The following is a 26,233-nucleotide window of genomic DNA, read 5'->3' as shown; positions in this document are numbered from 1 at the left end:
GGCCTGCCCCGCATGACGTCACTGAACATCTTCCGGCCCGTAGTGTGTGGTCACATGGCTTGTCTCTTCGCTTCTTATAGGCTGCTGCGCGGTGCGGGGGCGTGGCCGGTGCGCTGGATTAGTAGGGGCGGACGGGCTGGCTGAGCCGTTGGTAGAAACGGAGGAACCATGAGCCAACAGGGAGCGGCGCTGCAGACCTACAACAACGAGCTGGTGAAATGTGAGGCCTCAACTGTCACCCTTCCTTCACCTCTGAATGTGAGGGGCCACCTCGCCCTTGTCCCCCATCCTCACCCCCTGATTCTACACTTTAACCACTACTCCCATCCTCCTCCCCTGATTCTACACCTGAACCACTATTGCTATCCTCAACCCAATTCTACACCTGAACCACAACTCCCACCCTCCACCCGAACCACTACTCCCATCCTCACCCTCTGATTCTACACCTGAACCACTACTCCCATCCTCACCCCCTGACCCTGCACTTGGGCCACAACCCTCATCCTCACCCAATGATCCTGGACCATGACCCCCATCCTCACTCCCAGACAATGCAGCTGGATAATAACTCCCATCCTCACCCCCTGACCCTACACCCGAACCATGACTCCCATCCTCACCCCCTGACCCTACACCCAAACCATGACTCCCATCCTCACCCCCTGACCCCCACACCTGAACCATGACTCTCATCCTCTCGCGATAACTGGGTCATAACTCCAATCCTCACCAATTTCTCCTCCCCTTGACCACACCTTCCATCTTCAGCCCCCAAACCTACATCTATTCTATGTCTCCTGACCTCACCTGCTGACAGGTAACATAGACCACGACTCCCATCTTCACCCCCTGACCCTACAACTGACCAGTCCATGCCCCCCACCTTCATGATTGACCCTAACCCTAGACTATGTCCCCAATCCTCGCCACTTGCCCCATACCTGGACCATTACTCCCATTGTCATCACCTGACGCCACCCTGATGGTTCCAGTGGGGTTTGACTTCTCTGTTGCTCATTGATCCTGAAGACACTAAGGTGTATGACTGACTCCTGAACTATGACTACCCTCCTCATCAGAGCTTCCATTTGGGGGTAGTATTTCTCTGATGTCTTTAAGGAGCAATACTACAAACATCCCTACGGTCTCCCCCCTCACCCAGCGTGTTACCACCTCCATGTGTCTCCTCACCACATTCCGTCTTCTCCTGATGGTTTAGGTATTGAAGATCTCTGCAGCAAAAGAGACGAACTGAACCGTCAGATCCAACAGGAGGAGGAGGAGAAGAACAAGCTGCAGAACGACATCCGCATCCTCACCGAGAAACTCTCCAGAATCAACGAGAGCCTCGCCAGGAAAATGGCCTCAAGAAATGAGTTTGATAAAACCATTGCAGAAACGCAGGCCGCGTACATGAAGGTAGAGACTGTCCCGGGAGCCACAATCTAAGGCCCCTTTCACACGGGCGAGTATTCTGCGCGAGTGCAATGGGTGAGGTGAACGCATTGCACCCGCACTGAATCCGGACCCAGTCACTTTAATGGGGCGGTGCACATGAGCGATGTTTTTCAAGCATCACTTGTGCGTTGCGTGAAAATCGCAGCATGTTCTACATTCTACGTTTTTTAACACAACGCAGGCCCCATAGAAATGAATGAGGCTGCGTGAAAATCGCATCCGCAAGCAAGTGCAGATGCGGTGCGATTTTCAAGCATGATTGCTAAGGAGATGAGCGATGAGCGACCCAGGACCCCATTTACTTAATTTTTTTCCATTATAACATGTTTTTAAGTTAACGAAACATAATAGCATTCTTTAATACAAGATGCAAAGTCAAATGTCAATTGAGGGTTAAAAAATAATTAAAACATAACTCCCCTCATCCACTTGATCGCGCAGCCGAGATCCTCTTCTTTGTTCTTCTTGAAGGACCTGCAAAAGGACCTTCGCTGACGTCATGTGGTGAGCACGATGACATCACCGAAGGTCCTTTTTCTCTTCACCCATGACAGCACCACGAGAGAGAGGATCCGGCCCCACAGACAGGAAACCTACAGAATAAAAGGGCGGACACTCTCCTCCCGATTCAGTGTGGTTTCCAGTCTCTGGGGAAGCCTGCAGTTTTTCTTCATTACAGGTCCTTCCCTCTGGCGGTGCCCCATGGAGCTTTCCCCTCGATACCTGCGGTCTTGTACAGGAGCAGCATCGGCAGGACGAGGGACGGGCAGAGGCATAGCGGATCCCCGGAGGGGGTGATGTGTGCGGGGGCTTTACGGTGCAGAAAGGAGATCGCTGGGCACGGACGCCGATATCAGGGGGAGGAGCAGGAGGAACTTCCGGCAGAGTGCCGAGTAAGTCCCGTGTTTCCGGTCACGTGATCGGCGCGCTGCGTCGGCCTTGACGTCATCGGGATGCGCACTGTTTTACAACGCTGTCGTCCAAAACCAAAGGAGAGGGTTCCCGGGCGTCCAGCTGCAGTATCATGGAGGAAGACAAGCTCGCTGAGGAGTTTGCGGTCCCTCCTGCATCGGTACCTTTTGACGGGTGAGTCTGGGCTTTTTAGCTTGGCTTTTATATGCTTATACACTTGTACTAATGTCTTGCAGATTAAAGGGATTCTGCCACCTCATTTTAGGTTATAGAGATGCGGACATGCACGGCTAGATCGCCGCTAGCATGTCCGTAATATACCACGCATGCGCAGTTCCTTCCCTGAGGCTGTGGCCAGCACAGAGAAGGAACACTATACCGGCACTGCGCGTGCGCGATCTCGCGCATCGCGAGATTACGGCACTCTAACTGTGAAGAAAGGAGGAGATTCGGAGTACGCAGGCGGTGCTGGGCTCCTTCACAGGGGGGCATGGCTGGGCACCAAGAAGGTTAGTACAGCCCCTTGGGCTCCTTACCAGGGTCATTTACATATCTCTAAAATCATTTTTTAAACTAAATAAAAGCACACAGCCCTCCCTATAGGACCGGTATATTGCGGACATGCTTGCGGCGATCTAGCCGTGCATTGTCGCAGCTCTAACGAGGTGACAGAATCCCTTTAAGCCTAGGAAAGTGGTGTCTAAAAAAAGGCATAAAGAGTGTGCTATATGTAAAGTGGGTCTATCTTCTGACTGGGAGAAGAAAATGTGCCAACCATGCATTGATAAAACAGTGGCAGAAGAGTCACCATCTTCTTATAAATGTCTGATAATGTCTATTATCCAAGAGAGGGGGAGGAGAGAAAGACCCTAGAATCGGCACAGGGAATCGGCACAGGAACAACGGTCATCTGATTGAGATGAAGAGGTCCATTCCTCCTTATTTGGCCATTCTGGCGACTCTTCCCTTTCGTCCGCTGAGGAAGGTGAGATTAGCGCCAGGCCATGCTTCCCCATGGAAGATACTGAGAAGCTCCTGAAAGCTGTACGTTCTACTATGGGCATGGAAGAAATAAAAGGTCTTTTCAGGACATTATGTTTGGCGGGGCTGGAATCTCGACACCACAGTACCTTCCCAGTTCATAGAAATGTTACCGCCTTGATTAAAGGAGAGTGGAAAAAGCCCAACAAAGGGGTTTTCATCTCGAAGAATCTCAAACGAAAATATCTATTTAAAGAGGAGGATTGTGCTTTCTGGGATAAAGCTCCTAAAATAGACGCGGCGATTTCCAAAGTCTCCAGGAAAACAGCGTTGCCCTTTGGTGATATACAAGATGATAGACAAGAAGGCAGATTCTTTTCTTAAAGGGGCTTGGGAGGCATCAACTTTCTCCTTTAGACCAAGCATAGCCTCTACTTGTACAGCCCTTTCTCTTATGAGATATGGTTATCTGAGTTAGAAGACCAATTATAAAATAAATGCCCTAGAGAGGAGATTCTTGCATCTCTGCCAACAATAAAGAAAGCAGCTGATTTCCTGGCGGACGTTTCTGCCTATTCAGTCAGACTGGCAGCAAAGCACGCAGGGCTCTTTGGCCGAAGAATTGGGTTGGTGACCTTCCTTCTAAGAACAAGCTGTGTGGGGTTCCTTGTGAAGGGGAATACCTCTTTGGTCCTGCCCTGGATGATTTATTAGACAAAGCGGCCGATAAGAAGAGGACATTTCCAGGATTTCAAAGTTCCTTCCCTTATAGGAATAAATTCAGCCGTCCTTTTCGTCCCCTTTAGAGGTGGTCAGGGGTCAGATAAAAAGACCAGAGAAGATAGATTTCGTACCCAAAGGAAAGGTAGAAGTTTTTTCTTCATTCAGTTCTTTAGGGACAAGAAAAACAAGGTCAACAATGTCGGTAGGGGACAGATTAAGAAATTTCTTTCATGCCTTCGTCCCAAATTTCCTCAAGTCCATGGATTCTGGACACCATTCGCAACGGATTAAAATTAGAATTCCGTCATATCCCTCAAGTAAGATTCTTACTTACAAGGGTTCAGCCTTCAACTCCTCTAGGCGTTTCCGCTATGGAAAACAAAGTTCTAAAATTAATAGGAAAATCTGCCATCAGGTTGGTTGGGACATTTCCGTTTGGCCTCTCGATGGCCCCAAGGGTTTTTACAAAAATCATTGCAGAAATGTCACCTCACATAAGGGAGAACGATGTCCTTTTCATCCCGTACCTGAACAATTTCTTAATTGTTGGAGAAACGGAATATGCTTGCAAAATGGCAGTACAGATAGTGTTAGAGATTCTAGACAAACTAGGTTGGATTGATAACCCTAACCCCAAATCAAGGCCATGTCCCACCAAGAAACAGTCCTTTCTGGGGTTGATTTTAGACTCTTCGTGTCAGAAATGGTTTTTTTTACCAGAGGAGAAGGTAATTTTCATCCAGGAGAAAATCAAGAATCTGATCGGGAATCGAGTGGTCTCTCTAAGAAAAGCAATGTCTATCCTAGGATCACTCACATCATGTATTCCGGCCGTACGATGGGCACAGCTCCGCTCAAGGGCTCTGCAGTTGGGAGATCCTGTCTCACTGGAAGAAGGACGATTCTCTAGGAAAAAAATATAAAAATCTTAGATGGTACACTCCAGGATTTGACTTGGTGGCTGGAAAGAGAACATCTAGTTCAGGGGGTGCCATGGAGATTAGAAGATGTAGTATGCCTAACTACGGATGCAAGTCCCTGGGGGTCGGGCGCGCATGTTCAGGAGATTTCTCTTGAGGGTCAGTGGAACAGTTCTCAGAAGAAAGTATCTTCCAACCTGAAAGAGTTACCAGCTGTTCGCCTAGCGATGAATTCCTCTCTTCCAAGGATAAAAGACAGAAATTTAAGGGTGATGACTGTTTTGTCTTACCTGAACAAACAAGGAGGTACGAGATGCAGGACTTTATTGCAGGAAGCCGTGAAGATTCTGTTACTGGCCGAAAGAGAATGTGCATCGATATCGGTGGTGCATATAAAGGGTGTGGACAAACAAACAGGCAGACCTTCTCAGTCGCCACCGTCTCTCTCAGGGGGAGTGGACTTTAGATCCCGCGATCTTCAGAGAGATAACAGCCCTCTGGGGTCAGCCAGAGAGAGATTTATTTGCTACCCACCAGAACAAGAAAGTAAAAAAAAAAAAAAATTCCCCCTAGATCCAGCACGATCCCCCTATGGGATCGACGCTCTGGTACAGAGATGGAGCTTTCACCTGGCCTATGCATTTCCTCCTCTTGCTTTGATCCCTCGTGTGTTACGAAAGATCAGGGAAGACAGAGCAAGGGTCATTCTCATTGCCCCCTTTTGGCCAAGAAGATCTTGGTTCACGTGGCTCCGGATCATGTCAATATCTGAGCCATGGGTCCTTCCAGAGATCCGGGGCTTGAGAAATCTCCACTTAAATGCCTGGAACTTGAGAGGTTCCTGTGAGAGAGAAGGGTTCTCTAACCCTTTTGATCTCTACCCTTCTTAAAAGCAGAAAGAAAGTAACGGTTGCCATATGTGCTAGGGTGTGGCAAAAGTTTTTAGATTTTGGACATGCGATTCCATCTTCAGCGCCCATCCATTTAGTACTGGAATTTCTTCAAAAGGGTCTGAACCTGGGGCTGGCAACTAATACCTTAAAAGTTCATGTCTCAGCCCTTTCAGCTCTGTTTAATCAGGACATTGCGGGATGCCCGTGGGTTGCAAGATTCTTTAGGGCAGTAGAACGTTCTACCCCAATAGCGCCACCTAGACCTCCACCTTGGAATTTAGACTTAGTCTTAAAAGCTCTAACTCATGTCCACCATTTGAACCAATTGAATCAATTTCTATCAAAAACCTCAACCTAAAGTTATGTTTGCTAATAGCTTTAACATCTGCCCGCAGAGTAAATGAGATCCAGGCCATCTCCATCAACCCTCCATATACCACAATCCTAGAAGACAAAGTGGTGATACGTCCTGATCCAGCTTTCCTTCCGATGGTCGTTACCAAATTCCATAGATCTCAGGAGATTATTCTTCCGACTCTTTTTAAAGATCCTAGGTCAGAAGAAGAAAGATCCCTTCACTGCTTGGACGTCAGAAGGGCGTTAATTAACTATTTAGCTTGCACAAAAGACTGGCGCAGAACTTCTTCACTCTTTGTTCTCTTTCAAGGAGTGACTAAGGGAGGCGCAGCATCCAAAAACTCTATTGCTAGATGGATCGTCTCTGCTATCTCTCTGTCTTATCTGTCCTCTGGTGTTTCCCCTCCTGCGGGGCTGAAGGAACACTCTACCAGAGCGGTGGCCACCTCCTGGGCAGAAAGATCCTCGGTACCTATGGAGGATATTTGCAGAGCCGCCACTTGGTCGTCTCCCTGCACTTTCTTTAAACACTACCGTTTGGATTTGAATGCTTCTCCTTCAGGCTCTTCCTTTGGGGAAAAGGTTCTCCTTTCTACTCTCCCACCCTGATTGTTTCCTTCGTGGTGCTGTCATGGGTGAAGGGAAAAATGATGATCACTTACCAGTAACTTGATTTTCCAGAACCCATGATAGCACCCTTATATTCCCTCCCTCTTTGGGTTTTCTTTCTGTGTGTTGGTTGTATATTCACACGGTGTAGCAAAAAAAAAAGTGTATTTAAACGTTTATTTAACAATATGTTGGCGGCCTTCCTCCGGTGCTTGAATATCACACTGAATTGGGAGGAGTGTTCGCCCTTTTATTCTGTAGGTTTCCTGTCTGTGGGGCCGGATCCTCTCTCTCGTGGTGCTGGATCATGGGTTCTGGAAAATCTAATTATGGTAAGTAATCATCATTTTCCAGCCAGGTCATCGAAGAAGAAGAAGAAAGACGAGCCCGGCAGCGCGATCAAGTGGATGAGGTAAGTTACTATTTTTTTTTTTTGTTGTTGTTGTTTTTTAACCCTACAATGGACTTAGCATTCTGAATTAAAGAATGCTATTATTTTCCATTATAACCATGTTATAATGGAAAATAATAAAATATACAGAACACCGATCCCAAACACGAACTTCAGTGAAGAAGTCCGGGTTCCACAGTCAGTTTTTTCTTTTTTTATCACGCACGTGCAAAACGCATCGCACTGACTGCAATTGCGTACCTACTCGCATGATTTTCCCACGACGCACCCGCATCCTATCCGGCCCTCACACGCGACACCTATGTGAAAGAGGCCTTACACTGTAACATTACATGTATTAGGGAATACTATATACAGTAATACCCTTACATATACAAGTACTGCTCTTATACTATAATTTATGTACAAGAATATAACTACAATAATACTGCCTCCTATGTACAAGAATATAACTACTATAATACTGCCTCCTATGTACAAGAATATAACTACTATAATACTGCTCCTATGTACAAGAATATAACTACTATAATACTGCTCCCATGTACAAGAATATAACTACTATAATACTGCTCCTATGTACAAGAATATAACTACTATAATACTGCTCCTATGTAGAATGATATAACTGCTATAATATTGCTTCTATGTACAATAATATAACTACTATAATACCGCTCCTATGTACAATAATATAACTACTATAATACTGCTCCTATGTACAAGAATATAACTACTATAATACTGCCTCCTATATACAGGAATATAACTACTATAATACTGCTCCTATGTACAAGAATATAACTACTATAATACTGCTCCTATGTACAAGAATATAACTACTATAATACTGCCTCCTATGTACAAGAATATAACTACTATAATACTGCCCCTATGTACAAGAATATAACTACTATAATACTGCCTCCTATGTACAAGAATATAACTACTATAATACTGCTCCTATGTACAAGAATATAACTACTATAATACTGCTCCTATGTACAAGAATATAACTACTATAATACTGCCTCCTATGTACAAGAATATAACTACTATAATACTGCTCCTATGTACAATAATATAACTACTATAATACTGCCCCCTATGTACAAGGCTATAACTACTATAATACTGCTCCTATGTACAGGAATATAACTACTATAATACTGCTCCTATGTACAGGAATATAACTACTATAATACTGCTCCTATGTACAAGAATATAACTACTATAATACTACCTCCCATGTACAAGAATATAACTGCTATAATTCTGTCTCTATGTTCTATATGTAGCAGAATTGTGGCTCTTCATCGTCTCTTTTCTATTGCAGATTCTGGAAAGTTCACAGACCTTACTGAATGTCTTGAAGAGGGAGGCGGGCAACCTTGGGAAAGCCACTGAAGTACGAGGAAACGCCCCCAGCACGTGACCTGGAGACTGGGTGTTTATGGGACTAGCGGATGAGACGACACAGTTTGTGTATTATAGTATTTTTATATTGAGCTGTAATGTAATAAAGAGGGCGTAGCCTGCAGTGGTGATTGGGATCCCGGTCTATTCTCAGACTGTTACACGGGGATCTCTCTCCCGCATCCTCCGCTGCATCTTCGGTTTCATCTGTTTCTGGGAAAGCTGGGTGACCACCAGTCTGCCCTCTATTAAAGCCTTGGGGTTTTCTTTACAGTTTCCCAGATTCCTGGTTATAAGTAGACGCAGTCTTCAATCCCCACACCCTAAACCCGCAGTGCTCCCACCCCAAGTCTAAACAGGCACCCCTAACCCAGAGTACCCCGTCTTCTGTGCCCACACCACAGGAGGACCCCTTTATTAGTCACCCTGATATTTGGACTGGTACACACAGAGGGAGATATGTGCCTGTTTATTCATCTAGTATATAGTGTCTGATCGTGTGCGGCCACCAGCTGCCAGGCCATGGTGGGAGTTGTAGTTCCCAAACAGTAGAAGATCCTCCGGTTGCAGATAATCATCATATAGCAAAACATTCTGTGGCCTTTGAATAGATTTGTGTTTCAGTTCGTCAGTGTTTTCAGTATACCTGCTTGCTGTCAGTGAATGGGAACATTCCCAGTTGTATGCAGCCGAGACCATTCCGCAGCACAAATCGCTCTCCTTGTCTGATAGTTTGTTGCAATGTATCAGTGCAGGTTAAATGTATCTAGATGGGATACACTTGTAACAAATCCACTGCTGCGAGAAGGATTAGGTCTGTATAGGTTTTTAGCTCCTTGTTGAAAACAAGATTTTTTTTTCCCATTTAGTGACAGCGAACAGAGATCTTGAAAATGGCGATGGGCTGATGTTTTCTTCCTCCAGCACTGAAGGTTTATTGACACGAGGCCGGGCGCAGCTCGTCTCCACCTCGTGGCGCAGCGCTGTGATTCTTTCCTCACACAAACAGTGGATTGGCGCCTGGCTTATTTTCACCAAAAATAAATCTCTCAAAGTGTAACATACAATAATACCACCCGGCGAGTGGCTGGCACAGTCCTGCTTTACTGCCTGCTGTGATTCTGTCCAGATAGGGCCGCGCCTGTGTCATCGGCGAGGCAGGAGGTCGGGCGTCTTACATAGGAGCTGCCTCGTGGACGCCATGTCTTGTGGTGCGTTTCATAGATGGCTGCGTTCAGTTCCCAGGGCTGTGCTCAGACACATAACCTTATTAATATGCCAATCATCAGTACCGTGACCGAGGCGATAAAAGCCAGAGATCGGACCAGGAGCAGCCGCTTCCTAGATGCAAGGCTACAGGGGACTTCAGTCTGCACGGGGTCCGGCCTCTTGTCACCTTCTGTGTCTGTGGGGGCCAACGTTCTGGGCTCTTCTGTGACTTCTGTAAAAGACACAACTGTTTAGACAGATAGATAGACTACTCACAAAAAGTCTAGGAGATATGGTTCGTAGGTGAAATTTCCAAATAAACCTAAAATGCCCTCTAACCTTTACAGGAGAACCTAATGTGACCTTCTCTAACCTTCTGAATGCTCATGTCCAACTGTTCAGTGTTTCAGTACTTTTTGCACAACTTGCTGTTCTCTAACAAGGAGCTTAACGGCAAAATACACAACATGTGTTTAATCCATGAATCGCCCAATAAATTCCCTGGTTCAATTAGAATTGGTATTTAACAGTCCTCCTCATCATGCTGTTCACATTTTGACATCATGAGACCAAGACGACACCTGACCACTGATCGACAGTACTTCGCCATTGCGAGGCTTCAAGCAGGAAGTTCTCCGACGGAAGTGGCCACCGAGCGTAGAGTGTCACAGACTGTCATCATCAGGGTGCAAGAGAGATACAGAGAGACTGGAAGAGTCACAGAAAGGCAGAGAAGGGGACGTCCTTTGGCCACATCCCACACTGATGACCGCTTCATTGTGAACAATGTCCTGCAGAACCGGATGATGAATGCCAACAACTCCAGGCACATGTAAGGGAGGTGAGAGGAACCCAAGTGTCACGTCAGACCATTGGATATCACTGGAGCCGGAACGTATTACGTTTTCTATTAATTTTACAAGAAAGCCAAATATCCCTAACTTTTTGTGAGTAGTATAATAGATAGATAATGGGCAGGATAGATGTGAGATGACTACACAGATATTTCCTTTTCTACTCCAAAATCAAAATACGAGAACCAACATGGCCACCACTACAGGTCCTGGGGTCGATGCCACCTGTGTTTCCCAGAGTCGTGACTGTGACAACCTGTATGGCTACCATATTGGTTGTCACTCAGCTTTCCCTGGACAGACCCATAGGGGTTTGTAGTAGTCTACCTGGGCTTGCTGTACTGTGGGCTTGTGAATAAGTGGAGTTTAAAGAACCGGAGTGCTGGTCAAGGAGCAAGAAACTAAGGTTTGATAGATTTTCCTTGTGTATTGTTGGCTTGATTCTAGCTAGTCCTCCAACTGCAGCAGGCAGGGTCTAATTCTAACTCATATTTACTGTTCATCCCCATCTAAACATGTGCTCCATGGACAATGCTGCTAAGTGCGTGTCCTGTGCAATGTATGTGCGCCTTGAAGAGCCCTTCGAGGGTGAATACATTTGCACTAGATGCAATCATGTTGCATATTTGGAAGCCCAGATCTTGGATCCAAATAAGCAGCTTGAAACACTTAGAGGCATTGCAGACCTGGAGAGAGGCTTAGACCTCACTGTGCAGGCGCTGACTGGGGTCAGTGAAATGGAGGTGGGAGGAGGAGGGTAAGATCAGGACCATCAGGTCAGCATTTGGGTTAATGTAGGAAGAAGGGGTAGAGGGAAAAGTGCCAGGGAGGCTAGTCCTGAGCTGTAGCGCCCTAGTAAATATGCCTGGTATTCGGGATGAAAGCCCAGGGCCAGCAACACTGCAGCCGGGCGTTTCTCCTAGCAACCAGGAGGATGCCCCCTGCAGGCTCTACAGTAGGGACGGGCTGCACCTTCGGGCTTGTTCACAAGACCGTTGCCCCTCAGTGCCCGTGCTGTGGACCGCAAATTGGGGCTGCCGCATGCAGATCGCGATCCCATTCACTTGAGTGGGGTCTGCGATCCATCCGTTCCGCAAAAAGATAGAACTTGCTCTATCGTTTTGCGATGCGGAGGTACAGACTTGATCCCACGGAAGCACTCCATAGTGCTTCTGTAAGGTTCCGTTCCGCCCTGCATCTCCGGATTTGGGGACCCATTGAAGTGAATGGGTCTGCATCCGTGATGCAGAATGCACATGGCCGGTGCCCCGTGTATTGCAGACCTGCCGTATGCGGGCTGCAATATAGCAACAGAGGGGCAATGGTCGTGTGCATGAGCCCTCAATGGGGAGGGTGCAACTGCCCTGGGGGGAAAATGGTTAGACGGCTGGAGGAGCTTTTATACTAAGACCTGGGGGGTCGTACTAATAAGGGGGTAGATAGTGTAGATAGAGAGTTGGATATAGGAGGGGACAGTGGGGATTTAGTGGGGGCTGGGGTTAGTGAGGAAAGTAGGGAGAAGACTGGGCAGAACTATACATTTGTGAAAAATAGAACTGCTGGTAACAAGAACCTGTTACCTACAAACATCAACCAAGGTAACCAGAAAATCCCGGATATTCACTTTACAGGTAATGGTAATTTAAAATGTATTTTTCACAAATGCCAGAAGTCTAGCTAGAAAAATGGGGGATCTGGAGGCTATGGTCCTAGAAGAACACATAGATGTAGTTGGCTGAGACATGGTTGGACTCCTCACATGACTGGGCTGTAAACATTGAGGGGTTTTACACTATTTAGGAAAGACCGGGTCAATAGAAAAGGCGGTGGCGTCTGTGCCTGTATGTGAGGAGCGGTCTGAAGACAAGTGTGGAAGAGGCAAATGCGGGTGAGGATGTGGAAACCTTATGGGTGGAAGTTCAAAGGGATATCAACACTGAAAACACAATACTTGGAGTAATCTATAGACCCCTAACAATACAGAGGAGATAGAAGCTCAACTGTATAACCAAATAGAGCGGCTGCACAGGCGGGTACAGTGGTGATAATGGGAGGTTTTAACTTCCCAGACATTGACTGGGGTCATGGTTCTGCCTCAACCGCAAAGGGGAGAAGATTCCTCAACTTGCACCAGGACCACTTTATGGGCCAGTCTGTAGAAGCTCCCACTAGGGGCGATGCTCTGTTGGATCTGGTAATTTCTAATGATGCAGAGCTTGTTAGTAATGTTACTGTTCGAGAAACACTAGGTAATAGTGACCACAATATAATTATATTCCCCCTAAACTATAAGAAGCAAACTCTGTCCGGCAGAGAAAAGACACTGGATTTTAAAAAGGCTAATTTCCCCGGGTTGAGGGCAGCATTTCAGGGCATAGACTGGGAGCAGCTACCGTCACATAATAAGGCTCCATTCACACATCCGTAAGTGTTTTGTGGATCCGCAAAACACAGACACCAGCAATGTGCGTTCCACATTTTGCGGACCGCACATCGCCGGCACTAAATAGAAAATGCCTAATCTTGTCCGCAATTGCTATTATTTTTCGGGAACAGAATTGCGGACCCGGAAGTGCGGGTTGTGCGGCCCCATAGAAATGAATGGGTCCGCAATCGTAACGAAATTGCGGACGTGTGAATGGGGCCTTATACTGAGGATAAATTGGAGTGCTTTAAATCCACATTGAGTAATTGCACAAAAAATGTTTTTCTTTTGGTAACCAGTATAAGCGGCTAAAATGAAACCCCCATGGCTTACAGCTACTGTAAAAAGGGCAATAAAAGACAAAAAAAAGGGCATTTAAAAAGCTGTAGCGTTTGAAGATTACAAAGGGCTTAATAAAATCAGTAAAAAGGAGATAAAATTAGACAAAAATAGAAAACGAACAGCAGGTGGCAAAAGAGGGCAAAACAAATCCCCAATAATTCTTTAAATATATAAATGCTAAAAAACAAGGTCCGAGCAGGTAGGTCCCCTAAATATTGGTAAAGGGGGGTAGTCACTGAAGATAAGGAAAAGGCAGAGTTACTAAATAGGTTTTTTAGTTCTGTATATACAAAAGAAGAGAAAGGAGCGGATACCTGTGGTGCTGGGGCTGTTAGTACATCCAGTAATATACTCAACTGACTAACTGTAGATATGGTCCAAGAGAAGTTAAATAGGGTAAATGTGAACAAGGCTCCGGGTCCAGATGGATAACACCCAAGAGTGCTTACAGAGCTCAGTTCAGTCATTGCTGTGCCCCTGTTTATAATATTTAAAGATTCTCTAGGGACTGGTACAGGGCCACGTGATTGGCGCAAGGCAAAGTGGTGACCATATTCAAAAAGGGATCTTGGTCCTCTACATGTAATTATAGACCAGTTAGTTTAACTTCTGTTGTGGGAAAAATGTTTGAAGGACTCTTAAGGGACTATATACAGGAGTATGTGACTGTAAATAATATTATAAGTGACAACCAACATGGGTTTACCAAGGACAGAAGTTGTCAGACTAACCTGATTTGTTTTTATGAGGAGGTGAGTAGTAGCCTGGACAGAGGGGCGGCTGTGGATGTAGTAAGGTAAGTAGTAGCCTGGACAGAGGGGCGTCTGTGGATGTAGTGAGGCGAGTAGTAGCCTGGACAGAGGGGCGGCTGTGGATGTAGTGAGGCGAGTAGTAGCCTGGACAGAGGGGCGTCTGTGGATGTAGTAAGGTAAGTAGTAGCCTGGACAGAGGGGCGGCTGTGGATGTAGTGAGGTGAGTAGTAGCCTGGACAGAGGGGCGGCTGTGGATGTAGTAAGGTAAGTAGTAGCCTGGACAGAGGGGCGTCTGTGGATGTAGTGAGGCGAGTAGTAGCCTGGACAGAGGGGCGGCTGTGGATGTAGTGAGGCGAGTAGTAGCCTGGACAGAGGGGCGGCTGTGGATGTAGTGAGGCGAGTAGTAGCCTGGACAGAGGGGCGGCTGTGGATGTAGTGAGGTGAGTAGTAGCCTGGACAGAGGGGCGGCTGTGGATGTAGTGAGGTGAGTAGAAGCCTGGACAGAGGGGCGGCTGTGGATGTAGTGAGGTGAGTAGTAGCCTGGACAGAGGGGCAGCTGTGGATGTAGTGAGGTGAGTAGTAGCCTGGACAGAGGGGCGGCTGTGGATGTAGTGAGGCGAGTAGTAGCCTGGACAGAGGGGTGGCTGTGGATGTAGTGAGGTGAGTAGTAGCCTGGACAGAGGGGCGGCTGTGGATGTAGTGAGGTGAGTAGAAGCCTGGACAGAGGGGCGGCTGTGGATGTAGTGAGGTGAGTAGTAGCCTGGACAGAGGGGCAGCTGTGGATGTAGTGAGGTGAGTAGAAGCCTGGACAGAGGGGCGGCTGTGGATGTAGTGAGGTGAGTAGTAGCCTGGACAGAGGGGCGGCTGTGGATATAGTGTTTCTGGATTTTGCAAAGGCTTTTGATCCTGTTCCTCATAGACGTTTAATAGGTAAAGTAAGGTCTATAGGCTTGGAAAGTATAGTCTGTAATTGGATTGAGAACTGGCTGAAGGATCGTGTCCAGAGAGTTGTGGTCAATGATTCCTAGTCAGAATGGTCCGAGGTTATAAGTGGTGACCCCCAAAGTTCAGCGCTGGGCCCTCTATTATTTAATTTATTTAATACAGATATCGGAGGATGAGATTAATAGCCCCATATCTATTTCTGCAGATGACACTAAGCTGTGTAGTACTGTACAGTCTATGGAAGATGTCCATAAACGAGACTTGGACTGAGTGATTGGGCATCAACTTGGCAAATGAGGTTCAATGTGGATAAATGTAAAGTTCTGCATCTTGGTAGTAATAATCTCTGTGCTTCATATGTCCTAGGTGATGTAGCACTGGGGGAGTCATAGAGAAGGATTTGGGTGTCCTTGTGGATGGTAGATTAAATACAGCATTCAATGTCAATCAGCTGCTCCTAAGGCCACCAGGATATTGTCATGCATTAAACAAGGCCTGGACTCGCAGGGCAGGTATGTGATATTACCACTTTACAAAGCGTTGGTGCGGCCTCATCTGGAATATGCGGTTCAGTTTGGGGAACCAGTCCATAGAAAAGGAGCCCTGGAGCTGGACAGAGTACAGAGGAGAGCGACTAAACTGATAAGGGGCATGGAGGGTCTTAGTTATGGGGAAAGATTAAAAGACTTGAATTTATTTAGTCTTGAGAAGAGACGTCTAAGGGGGACATGATTAACCTGTACAGGTATATAAATATGGCGAAAAGCTGTTCCATGTAAAATGCCCTCAAAAGACAAGGGGGCGCTGCCTCCGACTGGAGAAGAAGAAGTTCAGTCTCCAGAAGCGTCAAAGCTTCTTTACTGTTAGAACTGAGAATCTGTGGAATAGACTCCTCAGGACGTGGTCACAGCAGGAACAGTTTCAAAAAGGGTTTAGAAGAATTCTTAAAAGTAAATGACATTAATTCTTATGAAAATGTGTAGAAATCTGAGTCTCACTTCCTTCTGGGATTCGCGTCCCCACCGATCCCTTAGTTGAACTTGATGGACTTATGTCTTTTTTCAACCGTATTAACTCTGTAACTATATGTAACTATGTATATATGTAAGAAAGCAGTTTACAAACCAGTCATGGCCGCCCCCTGATAAATGGCCGCCTTGTTGTGTGGGTCTCTTGTCATCCGGATCTGCTTGACCCTCGCCTGTGCCTGAAATAAAAATATGGGATGACACCGGAAAGCTTGTCAACAACCGGCCTGCCTGGATCTACAAGAAGTAGCGGACACCGACCTGTTGTGACGCCTTGGCCCAGTCAATCTTAAAGACGAAGATTAGGAAACCGATGATCTGCAGCACAGCGCAGAGGAGGATCCCCAGCCAGAACCCTGGGGCAACACAAAGCAGAGGTTATCTGGAGGCCGTACTGAGCGCTCTCCACATTCCTGATTATCATCAGACGTTCAGTGGGATATACTTAAAGGGGAACTCCACTGTAGATAAATGTTAATGCTCCATTCACATCCAGAGCTGCATTCAGAGTTCTGCTGTGTTCCAGCTCCCGTGCAGCAATGTGTTGTGGGAGTAGATAGCTCCATTGATCAAGGGCAACCAGCGAGACTTTTGAGTGCAGCTTTGGTTAGGAATAGAGAAAAATACAAAATGTAAGAATTTTAGAGAAATTCTAAAATGTTTTCTGGGTCACACCTATTATTCCCATTTTGGCTGCAAACATCAGGGAGATTCCCACAGGAAGACCAATGGCATAATAACCAACCGCGTGAAAAATGGCTCCGATTTTCTGCTTTCCGGTGCCTCGCAGGACCCCACCGCACGTGGCCTGCAAGAATAGGCATAAAAGTCTGATCATCTAGGACTGGAAACTAACATATCGCTAAAGTTCCTTTTTGTGTTCATCAAAAGTGTATAAAAAGCGTATTTACTCCTATGGTCCTATGACAACACTTCCTGCTCTGAGGTGTATAAAGCAGTGTTGTCATAGGGACATTCTGCAGCTCTGTGCTGTCACTCATGCCGATGTAGCAGACTATGGCAGATATGAGTCAATATGGGTGTCAATGGTGATTGAGCTCCACGCGGTGACCCTATGACAACACTAAAGATCACCAGAGCCCAGGCAGGAAGAGTTGTCATGAGAGCTAATCAGCATATTCATCCAATTACTGGCTTAAAAAAATTATTCTCACCACACATCCGTCAAAGAGATGAGTCCCAGCATACACCGGAAGAACGTAGCTGACCAGCTGAACTATACCCCTGCAAGAGAGAGGACGTGTTACTAATCTACACCAGTACTTACCACACATGAGGGAGAATCGGCCTACATAAAAAGTTGAATAGTGTCTACTGATTCTGAGTTACATCCTATGTTATACTCTAGAGCTGCACTCACTATTCTGCTGGCGCAGTCACTGTGTACATACATTACTTATCCTGTACTGACCCTGAGTTACATCCTGTATTATACTCCAGAGCTGCACTCACTATTCTGCTGGTGCAGTCACTGTGTACATACATTACTTTACCTATACTGATCCTGCGTTACATCCTGTATTATACTCCAGAGCTGCACTCACTATTCTGCTGGTGCAGTCACTGTGTACATACATTACTTATCCTGTACTGATCCTGAGTTACATCCTGTATTATACTCCAGAGCTGCACTCCCTATTCTGCTGGTGCAGTCACTGTGTACATACATTACTTATCCTGTACTGATCCTGAGTTACATACTGTATTATACTCCAGAGCTGCACTCACTATTCTGCTGGCGCAGTCACTGTGTACATACATTACTTATCATGTACTGATCCTGAGTTACATCCTGTATTATACTCCAGAGCTGCACTCACTATTCTGCTGGTGCAGTCACTGTGCACATACATTACTTATCCTGTACTGATCCTGAGTTACATCCTGTATTATACTCCAGAGCTGCACTCACTATTCTGCTGGGGCAGTCACTGTGTACATACATTACTTATCCTGTGCTGATCCTGAGTTACATCCTGTATTATACTCCAGAGCTGCACTCACTATTCTGCTGGTGCAGTCACTGTGTACATACATTACTGATCCTGAGTTACATCCTGTATTATACTCCAGAGCTGCACTCACTATTCTGCTGGTGCAGTCACTGTGTACATACATTACTTATCCTGTGCTGATCCTGAGTTACATCCTGTATTATACTCCAGAGCTGCACTCACTATTCTGCTGGTGCAGTCACTGTGTACATACATTACATTACTTATCCTATACTGATCCTGAGTTACAGCCTGTGTTATACTCCAGAGCTGCAATCACTATTCTGTTGGCTTTAGAGCTGAACTGTCCCCAAATCACCCACTTTTTCAGTGTCTGCACAGTTCTTGCTCTTGGAGAAAGTAACTGTCCCCTGCATTATAGGAGCCAGCCCACCTATGTCTGTTGGCAGGCTTGCTGACTGTTTCCACTGACCACCAGCAGAATTGTGAATGTTAGGAAATAATATTGCATTGATTTGAAAAATAAAATAAAAAATCTGGTTAATAAGGCAAAAGGTGATTGAGATAACAGGGCTCAGTAATCTGGTTACAACACTCAGCCAAATCTGCACTGTCACAGTGCTAGCAATGGAGAGGAGCAGCCGGCAGCGGTCCTGCCATTCCCCTCTCAGCCGGCAGCGGTCCTGCCATTCCCCTCTCAGCCGGCAGCAGTCCTGCCATTCCCCTCTCAGCCGGCAGCAGTCCTGCCATTCCCCTCTCAGCCGGCAGCAGTCCTGCCATTCCCCTCTCAGCCGGCAGCAGTCCTGCCATTCCCCTCTCAGCCGGCAGCAGTCCTGCCATTCCCCTCTCAGCCGGCAGCAGTCCTGCCATTCCCCTCTCAGCCGGCAGCAGTCCTGCCATTCCCCTCTCAGCCGCAGCCTTGACCTAGTGATATTCACTGGAGAAGGCTTGCTACAATGTGTCAGTGCAGGTAAGTTGATTGTTACAAATGTCTCAACGTAGAAGGCAAACTCTTAGCTGGACTAAGGAAGAACAAGACAGCAAGCAGAGATCTTGAAAATGCTAAGAAATCACTGTGGAGGCATTGAAAGCTCTGCGCTCTTGGTATTGTCGGGCCCTCGGTTTAAGGACCCCACCACTGCTTTTACCTACTGACAAACTGCTATGATGTAAAGGTGGAGTTCCCCTTTAATTTCTGTGTTTTAAAGACAGACGCAGTCTCTGCAGATTGACAGGGACTTGCAGAAGCTGTGTATGAAAACATGGCAGCCTCCAGGCGTAGTCAAGGACGCTTGGTGCCCATGATAACGCAGAACCTCTGCATTCTGTGACCAAATGAAGATTTAAAGGAACAGCGCCCTCTCTTACTCATCTGACGTGAAAACATAGCCAATCACATTCTTCAGGCTGATGAGCAGGATGGAAGATCCCAGGGCACAGGTCTCTGTAACAACAACAAAACCGGATTATCACGGGCTGGAGCGGGGTCTCACAGCAGCACAGAGGATTGCAGAAGAAGCCTTTGCTGAGGCCTATCAATCTGTGTTATGACAAGGGGCAGTATTAGACTATGAGAAGGGGAAAGGAGTGAAGTAGGGGGTCCCATGATGGAATGAGCAGGGTGCCCAGCAGCACAGAGTATTTCAGAAGAGTACGCGGATCTTGTCAGGGGATGTTAGTGATGGCTTTTCTCCTCTTTACCTGCCATTAATAAGGAGACGACCATCGATTTCTTGGCTTGGACAATGTCCCCTGCCCCCAGGGCGTGACCTACTCGGACGCTGGCTGCAATGCTGTACCCCAGTGGCACCTGCAGAGCAGAAACAGGGCGATATTATAATACCTCCCCTACTTATATCCTTCACCAGCAAAGCCTGCCCCTTGTGGCGTGCAGGAGCGCTGCACAACTAGGCACTGAACATCAAGAATCTTGGAGGGGAGGGGGGATTTAACAGAGTTTTCCAGGAGTTTTTGATGAACTTTTTACAGGATGGGCCATTGATATCAGATCGGTGATGGTTACAACTCCCAGCATTCCCCCAGTCGATCAGCTTTCCGGCAGTTGGACCCTGCTATTGATAGGGATAAGTCATCAGTACTTCCATCCCGTAGAACTCCTTTAAATATTCTCAGGATAGGTCATCAATATGAGATCAGCAGGGATCCGACTCCCAGCACCCTCGGCGATCAGCTGTTTGAAGGGGGCGAGCACTGCAATACCAATCGCAGCCACTATACAACGTACGGCCCTTCGGTCGGTCCGAGCATCGCATCCCAGGTAGTCGGACACTATGATCCGATATTGATGACCTATCCTGAGGATATTTAAAGGGGTTCTCTGGGACAGAAGTATTGATAATCGATCCCCATCAATATCAGATCGGCGGGGGTCTGACTGTTTGCAGGGACTACACAGCACCATCCAATGTATAGTGGCCGGGGCTGGTTACTGCAGTTGCAATCCGCTGATCGGTAGGGGTGCTGGGGTTGGACCCCCACCTCTCCGATATTAATAACCACTCCTAAGGATAGGTCACCAATACTTCAGTCCCGGAGAACCCATTGAAGCCAGAGGAGCAGAAGTCCGGCCAAAACTCAGATCCTCGGTCCTTACCATGAAGACAATGGTAGCCATCTGGTAAATAATGGTTTGAGCCCCGAGATCCTCCACGCTGAGCACTCCTGCAGGGACACAATAATTACGGTAGAACGCGCATTAATATTAGCTTTGGATGTGAATGGAGAAGAAAACATTATGCTCTTCAATAATAATAATAATAATTACAGTGTATGTGATGATAAGCAGCTGCTATGTACAGGGGATGCCGCTTATCTCCAGGCAATACCAAGAAGTGGGATCCTCCTACAAATCTCGAATATGTCCAGATGAGCGGGGCGGTGACTTACCGGACAATATGATTCCGACTTCAAACGCCCACCATTCTATACAGAGCATCAGCATGCTGGGAACGGCGAGACGGATGAACGTGCCCCAGTCCTCGAAGCAGGCCATGGACCACCCTAGAGAGAGCGGCAGCGACATATCATTCACTAGGAGACTTTTTACATTCATTGCTTCCTCCCTTTTTTTATATTTTTTCTCCCCAAGATCTCTGCTTGCTGTCAGTGAATTCAAACATTCACCCTCAGTGTCAACAAGGATTTTTCCATTCACTGCCATGAAGCAGGGTTCTTGAACATGGCGAGGAATTAAAAAGGCAAAGGATATGAAATAGAATCAGAAAACCCCTTTAGGACCTTGCGACCTTCCCGAAACATTGCCCCCTACAGGTTGACCCAACACAGGTTGAAAACCTGTACAGAGGGCACTCCAGCTGCTGTGAAACTACAACTCCCAGCATGCAAACATGCTTAGCTGTTCTTCTAACTCCCACAGAAGTCAATGAAGCATTCTGGGAGTTGTAGTTTCTGAACAGCTGGAGTGCCGGAAGTTTCTGGTCCCTGCTGTACAGAATCGATCCTTCTCACAGCTGAGATTTTGTTACAATGGTATCCAGACTAGACAATCCTGTATGACGTCAGTCTGATACATCAGGACAGAAGAGAGATGTAGCAGCAGACGTTTTTAACTGGCAAACTGGATACCATTGTAACAAACCCTCAGCTGTGAGAAGGATTGGGTCTATCTTCAAAAAAGGCAAAGGATATGAAATAGAATCAGAAAACCCCTTTAACCACTTCAGCCCCGCTAGGTGAAACCCCCTTCATGACCAGGCCACTTTTTACACTTCGGCACTACACTCCTTTCACCGTTTATCGCTCGGTCATGCAACTTACCACCCAAATGAATTTTACCTCCTTTTCTTCTCACTAATGGAGCTTTCATTTGGTGGTATTTTATTGCTGCTGACATTTTTACTTTTTTTGTTATTAATCAAAATATAACGATTTTTTTGCAAAAAAATGACATTTTTCACTTTCAGCTGTGAAATTTTGCAAAAAAAAACGACATCCATATATAAATTTTTCGCTAAATTTATAGTTCTACATGTCTTTGATAAAAAAAAAATGTTTGGGCAAAAAAAAAAATGGTTTGGGTAAAAGTTATAGCATTTACAAACTATGGTACAAAAATGTGAATTTCCGCTTTTTGAAACGGCTCTGATTTTCTGAGCACCTGTCATGTTTCCTGAGGTTCTACAATGCCCAAACAGTAGAAAACCCCCACAAATGACCCCATTTCGGAAAGTAGACACCCTAAGGTATTCGCTGATGGGCATAGTGAGTTCATAGAACTTTTTATTTTTTGTCACAAGTTAGCGGAAAATGATGATGTTTTTTTTTTTTTTTTTTTCTTACAAAGTCTCATTTTCCACTAACTTGCGACAAAAAATAAAAAATTCTAGGAACTCGCCATGCCCCTCACAGAATACCTTGGGGTGTCTTCTTTCCAAAATGGGGTCACTTGTGGGGTAGTTATACTGCCCTGGCAATTTAGGGGCCCAAATGTGTGAGAAGAACTTTGCAATCAAAATGTGTAAAAAATGACCGGTGAAATCCGAAAGGTGCACTTTGGAATATGCGCCCCTTTGCCCACCTTGGCAGCAAAAAAGTGTCACACATGTGGTATCGCCGTACTCAGGAGAAGTTGGGGAATGTGTTTTGGGGTGTCATTTTACATATACCCATGCTGGGTGAGAGAAATATCTTGGCAAAAGACAACTTTTCCCATTTTTTTATACAAAGTTGGCATTTGACCAAGATATTTTTCTCACCCAGCATGGGTATATGTAAAATGACCCCCCAAAACACATTCCCCAGCTTCTCCTGAGTACGGCGATACCAGATGTGTCACACTTTTTTGCTGCCAAGGTGGGCAAAGGGGCACATATTCCAAAGTGCACCTTTCGGATTTTGCAGGGCATTTTTTACACATTTTGATTGCAAGGTACTTCTCATACATTTGGGCCCCTAAATTGCCAGGGCAGTATAACTACGCCACAAGTGACCCCATTTTGGAAAGAAGACACCCCAAGGTATTCCGTGAGGGGCACGGCGAGTTCCTAGAATTTTTTATTTTTTGTCACAAGTTAGCGGAAAATGATGATTTTTTTTTTTTTCTCTTTTTTCCTTACAAAGTCTCATATTCCACTAACTTGCGACAAAAAATAAAAAATTCTAGGAACTCGCCATGCCCCTCACGGAATACCTTGGGGTGTCTTCTTTCCAAAATGGGGTCACTTGTGGCGTAGTTATACTGCCCTGGCAATTTAGGGGCCCAAATGTGTGAGAAGTACCTTGCAATCAAAATGTGTAAAAAATGCCCTGCAAAATCCGAAAGGTGCACTTTGGAATATGTGCCCCTTTGCCCACCTTGGCAGCAAAAAAGTGTGACACATCTGGTATCGCCGTACTCAGGAGAAGTTGGGGAATGTGTTTTGGGGTGTCATTTTACATATAACCATGCTGGGTGAGAAAAATATCTTGGCAAACGACAACTTTTCCCATTTTTTTATACAAAGTTGGCATTTGACCAAGATATTTTTCTCACCCAGCATGGGTATATGTAAAATGACACCCCAAAACACATTCCCCAACTTCTCCTGAGTACGGCGATACCAGATGTGTCACACTTTTTTGCTGCCTAGATGCGCAAAGGGGCCCAAATTCCTTTTAGGAGGGCATTTTTAGACATTTGGATCCCAGACTTCTTCTCACACTTTAGGGCCCCTAAAAAGCCAGCGCAGTATAAATACCCCACATGTGACCCCACTTTGGAAAGAAGACACCCCAAGGTATCCAATGAGGGGCCTGGCAAGTTCATAGAATTTTTTTTTTTCGCATAAGTTAGCGGAAATTGATTTTTTTTTGTTTTTTCTCACAAAGTCTCACTTTCCGCTAACTTAGGACAAAAATTTCAATCTTTCATGGACTCAATATGCCCCTCAGCAAATACCTTGGGGTGTCTTCTTTCCAAAATGGGGTCAGTTGTGGGGTGTTTGTACTGCCCTGGCATTTGAGGGTCTCCGCAATCATTACATGTATGGCCAGCATTAGGAGTTTCTGCTATTCTCCTTATATTGAGCATACAGGTAATGAGATTTTTTTTTCCGTTCAGCCTCTGGGCTGAAAGAAAAAAATGAACGGCACAGATTTCTTCATTCGCATTGATCAATGTGGATGAAAAAATCTCTGCCAAAAAAAAAAAATGGAGGGGAAAGGCGTCTGCCAGGACATAGGAGCTCCGCCCTACATCCATACCCACTTAGCTCGTATGCCCTGGCAAACCAGATTTCTCCATTCGCATCAATCGATGTGGATGAATAAATCATTGCCGGGATTTTTTTTTTTATATATATATACATACAAAGTGCTTGCCAAAGCATAGGAACGCCGCCTCCTCCTCAGCTCGTATGCCTCGGCAAACGTATCTGTCACTGCAGAGGAGAAAATCCCGTCTTGCAGCGCCGCATACACCGACTTGCGTGTAATCTGACAGCAGCGCAATGCTTCTGTCAGAATGCACATCGGTGCTGCAGCTAGTTCATCGGTTGGTCCACCTGGAAGGTAAAAAGACAAAAAAAGAAAAAACCAGGCCACAACGCAATAATTTTATTAACTTTGGAACAGAACATTTAACTTTAACTTTTGGAACTAAACATTAACCTGTTTGCTTACCTGTTTTTTTTTTTTGTTTTTTTTTTGTTTTTTTACCTTTATAGAACAAACCTCTCCTCCCCCATGGGTCAATGTGCAAAGCGCAAATCGCCCAAAGATGTGGCGAAGTGCGTTATGCACTTTGTCCCATGTGAAAGGAGACGTTTGCAGCAGCTGTGTGAGTGAATGGGCCCTAATAGCCCTGTGTGCCTATCCTGGTGAGATGATCCCTATGCTAGGTGTACCTGTGTGTGGTACTTTCGGAAACAATCCCCTAAGCATAGGGCAGGGTGGTCGGGACAGTCAGGACAGAAATACCGGGTGTCACGCCTTATTCCACTCCTGCTACAGACACGACATCTTTTTCGGGGTGACGGTTGGGTTGAGGTACCAGCAACGACATTGGGGAAATGTCGCTCGTGTAGACGGCTAACTACACTGGTGGATGGGGGCACGGAACCTTCTGGATACAGGAGGTTCTCAATAATCTCTTCCTGAAATTTGAGGAAGGATCCAGTTCTCCCAGCCTTACTGTAGAGAACAAAACTATTATACAGCGCCAATTGAATCAAATATACAGACACCTTCTTATACCAGCGTCTGGTTCTGCGGGAAACTAAATACGGAGACAACATCTGGTCATTGAAGTCGACCCCTCCCATGTGGAGGTTATAGTCGTGGACTGAGAGGGGCTTTTCAATGACACGGGTTGCTCGCTCAATTTGTATTGTCGTGTCTGCGTGAATGGAGGAGAGCATGTAAACGTCACGCTTGTCTCTCCATTTCACCGCGAGCAGTTCTTCGTTACACAGTGCGGCCCTCTGCCCCCTTGCAAGACGGGTGCTAACGAGCCGTTGGGGGAAGCCCGCGCGACTAGTTCGCGCGGTACCACAGGCGCCAATCCGTTCTAGAAACAAATGCCTAAAGAGGGCCACACTTGTGTAAAAATTGTCCACATAAAGATGGTACCCCTTGCCGAATAAGGGTGACACCAAGTCCCAAACTATCTTCCCACTGCTCCCCAGGTAGTCAGGGCAACCGACCGGCTCCAGGGTCTGATCTTTTCCCTCATAGACACGAAATTTGTGGGTATAGCCTGTGGCCCTTTCACAGAGCTTATACAATTTGACCCCATACCGGGCGCGCTTGCTTGGGATGTATTGCTTGAAGCCAAGGCGCCCGGTAAAATGTATTAGGGACTCGTCTACGCAGATGTTTTGCTCAGGGGTATACAAATCTGCAAATTTCTGGTTGAAATGGTCTATGAGGGGCCGAATTTTGTGGAGCCGGTCAAAAGCAGGGTGGCCTCTGGGACGGGAGGCGGTGTTGTCACTAAAGTGCAAGAAACGCAGGATGGTCTCAAATCGTGTCCTGGACATTGCACCAGAGAACATGGGCAT

General features: G+C 46.2%; 2 protein-coding genes across 3 annotated transcripts in view; one reads left to right on the top strand and one right to left on the bottom strand.

Annotated features, from left to right (window-relative positions):
- The first annotated feature begins 74 nt into the window (after nucleotides 1-74).
- On the top strand, nucleotides 75-8,821 carry SSNA1 (SS nuclear autoantigen 1). Its single transcript, XM_044268420.1, has 3 exons — nucleotides 75-220; nucleotides 1,223-1,422; nucleotides 8,605-8,821. The coding sequence occupies exons 1-3, from the start codon at nucleotides 169-171 to the stop codon at nucleotides 8,701-8,703; spliced, it is 351 nt and encodes a 116-aa protein (XP_044124355.1). The 5' UTR covers nucleotides 75-168; the 3' UTR covers nucleotides 8,704-8,821.
- A 132-nt stretch (nucleotides 8,822-8,953) lies between these two features.
- Nucleotides 8,954-26,233, bottom strand: part of LOC122919408 (multidrug and toxin extrusion protein 1-like) — a 41,638-nt gene continuing 24,358 nt past the window's right edge. For both annotated transcript variants that reach the window (XM_044268418.1, XM_044268419.1), the window contains exons 10-18: nucleotides 21,123-21,236; nucleotides 20,830-20,897; nucleotides 19,917-20,025; nucleotides 19,584-19,659; nucleotides 17,415-17,484; nucleotides 16,915-17,047; nucleotides 16,501-16,595; nucleotides 16,337-16,418; nucleotides 8,954-10,125 (exon numbers count right to left, since the gene is read on the bottom strand). In XM_044268418.1, coding sequence (XP_044124353.1) covers nucleotides 9,938-10,125; nucleotides 16,337-16,418; nucleotides 16,501-16,595; nucleotides 16,915-17,047; nucleotides 17,415-17,484; nucleotides 19,584-19,659; nucleotides 19,917-20,025; nucleotides 20,830-20,897; nucleotides 21,123-21,236 — 935 coding nt within the window. In that variant the 3' untranslated portion in view covers nucleotides 8,954-9,937. The remainder of the gene's footprint in view (nucleotides 10,126-16,336; nucleotides 16,419-16,500; nucleotides 16,596-16,914; nucleotides 17,048-17,414; nucleotides 17,485-19,583; nucleotides 19,660-19,916; nucleotides 20,026-20,829; nucleotides 20,898-21,122; nucleotides 21,237-26,233) is intronic.

Source organism: Bufo gargarizans, chromosome 9 (genome assembly GCF_014858855.1).
Source record: "Bufo gargarizans isolate SCDJY-AF-19 chromosome 9, ASM1485885v1, whole genome shotgun sequence".
In the NCBI taxonomy this organism is placed as follows: domain Eukaryota; kingdom Metazoa; phylum Chordata; class Amphibia; order Anura; family Bufonidae; genus Bufo; species Bufo gargarizans.
The sequence above is the reverse complement of the archived record's forward strand: the minus strand, read 5'-3'. Positions and strand labels throughout refer to the sequence as shown.

Coding starts and splice junctions, on each gene's coding strand:
- SSNA1 (XM_044268420.1), top strand. CDS start 169: ATGAGCCAACAGGGAGCGGCGCTGCAGACCTACAACAACGAGCTGGTG. Junction 221..1,222: donor CAACAACGAGCTGGTGAAAT/GTGAGGCCTCAA, acceptor CTGATGGTTTAG/GTATTGAAGATCTCTGCAGC. Junction 1,423..8,604: donor CGCAGGCCGCGTACATGAAG/GTAGAGACTGTC, acceptor TTTCTATTGCAG/ATTCTGGAAAGTTCACAGAC.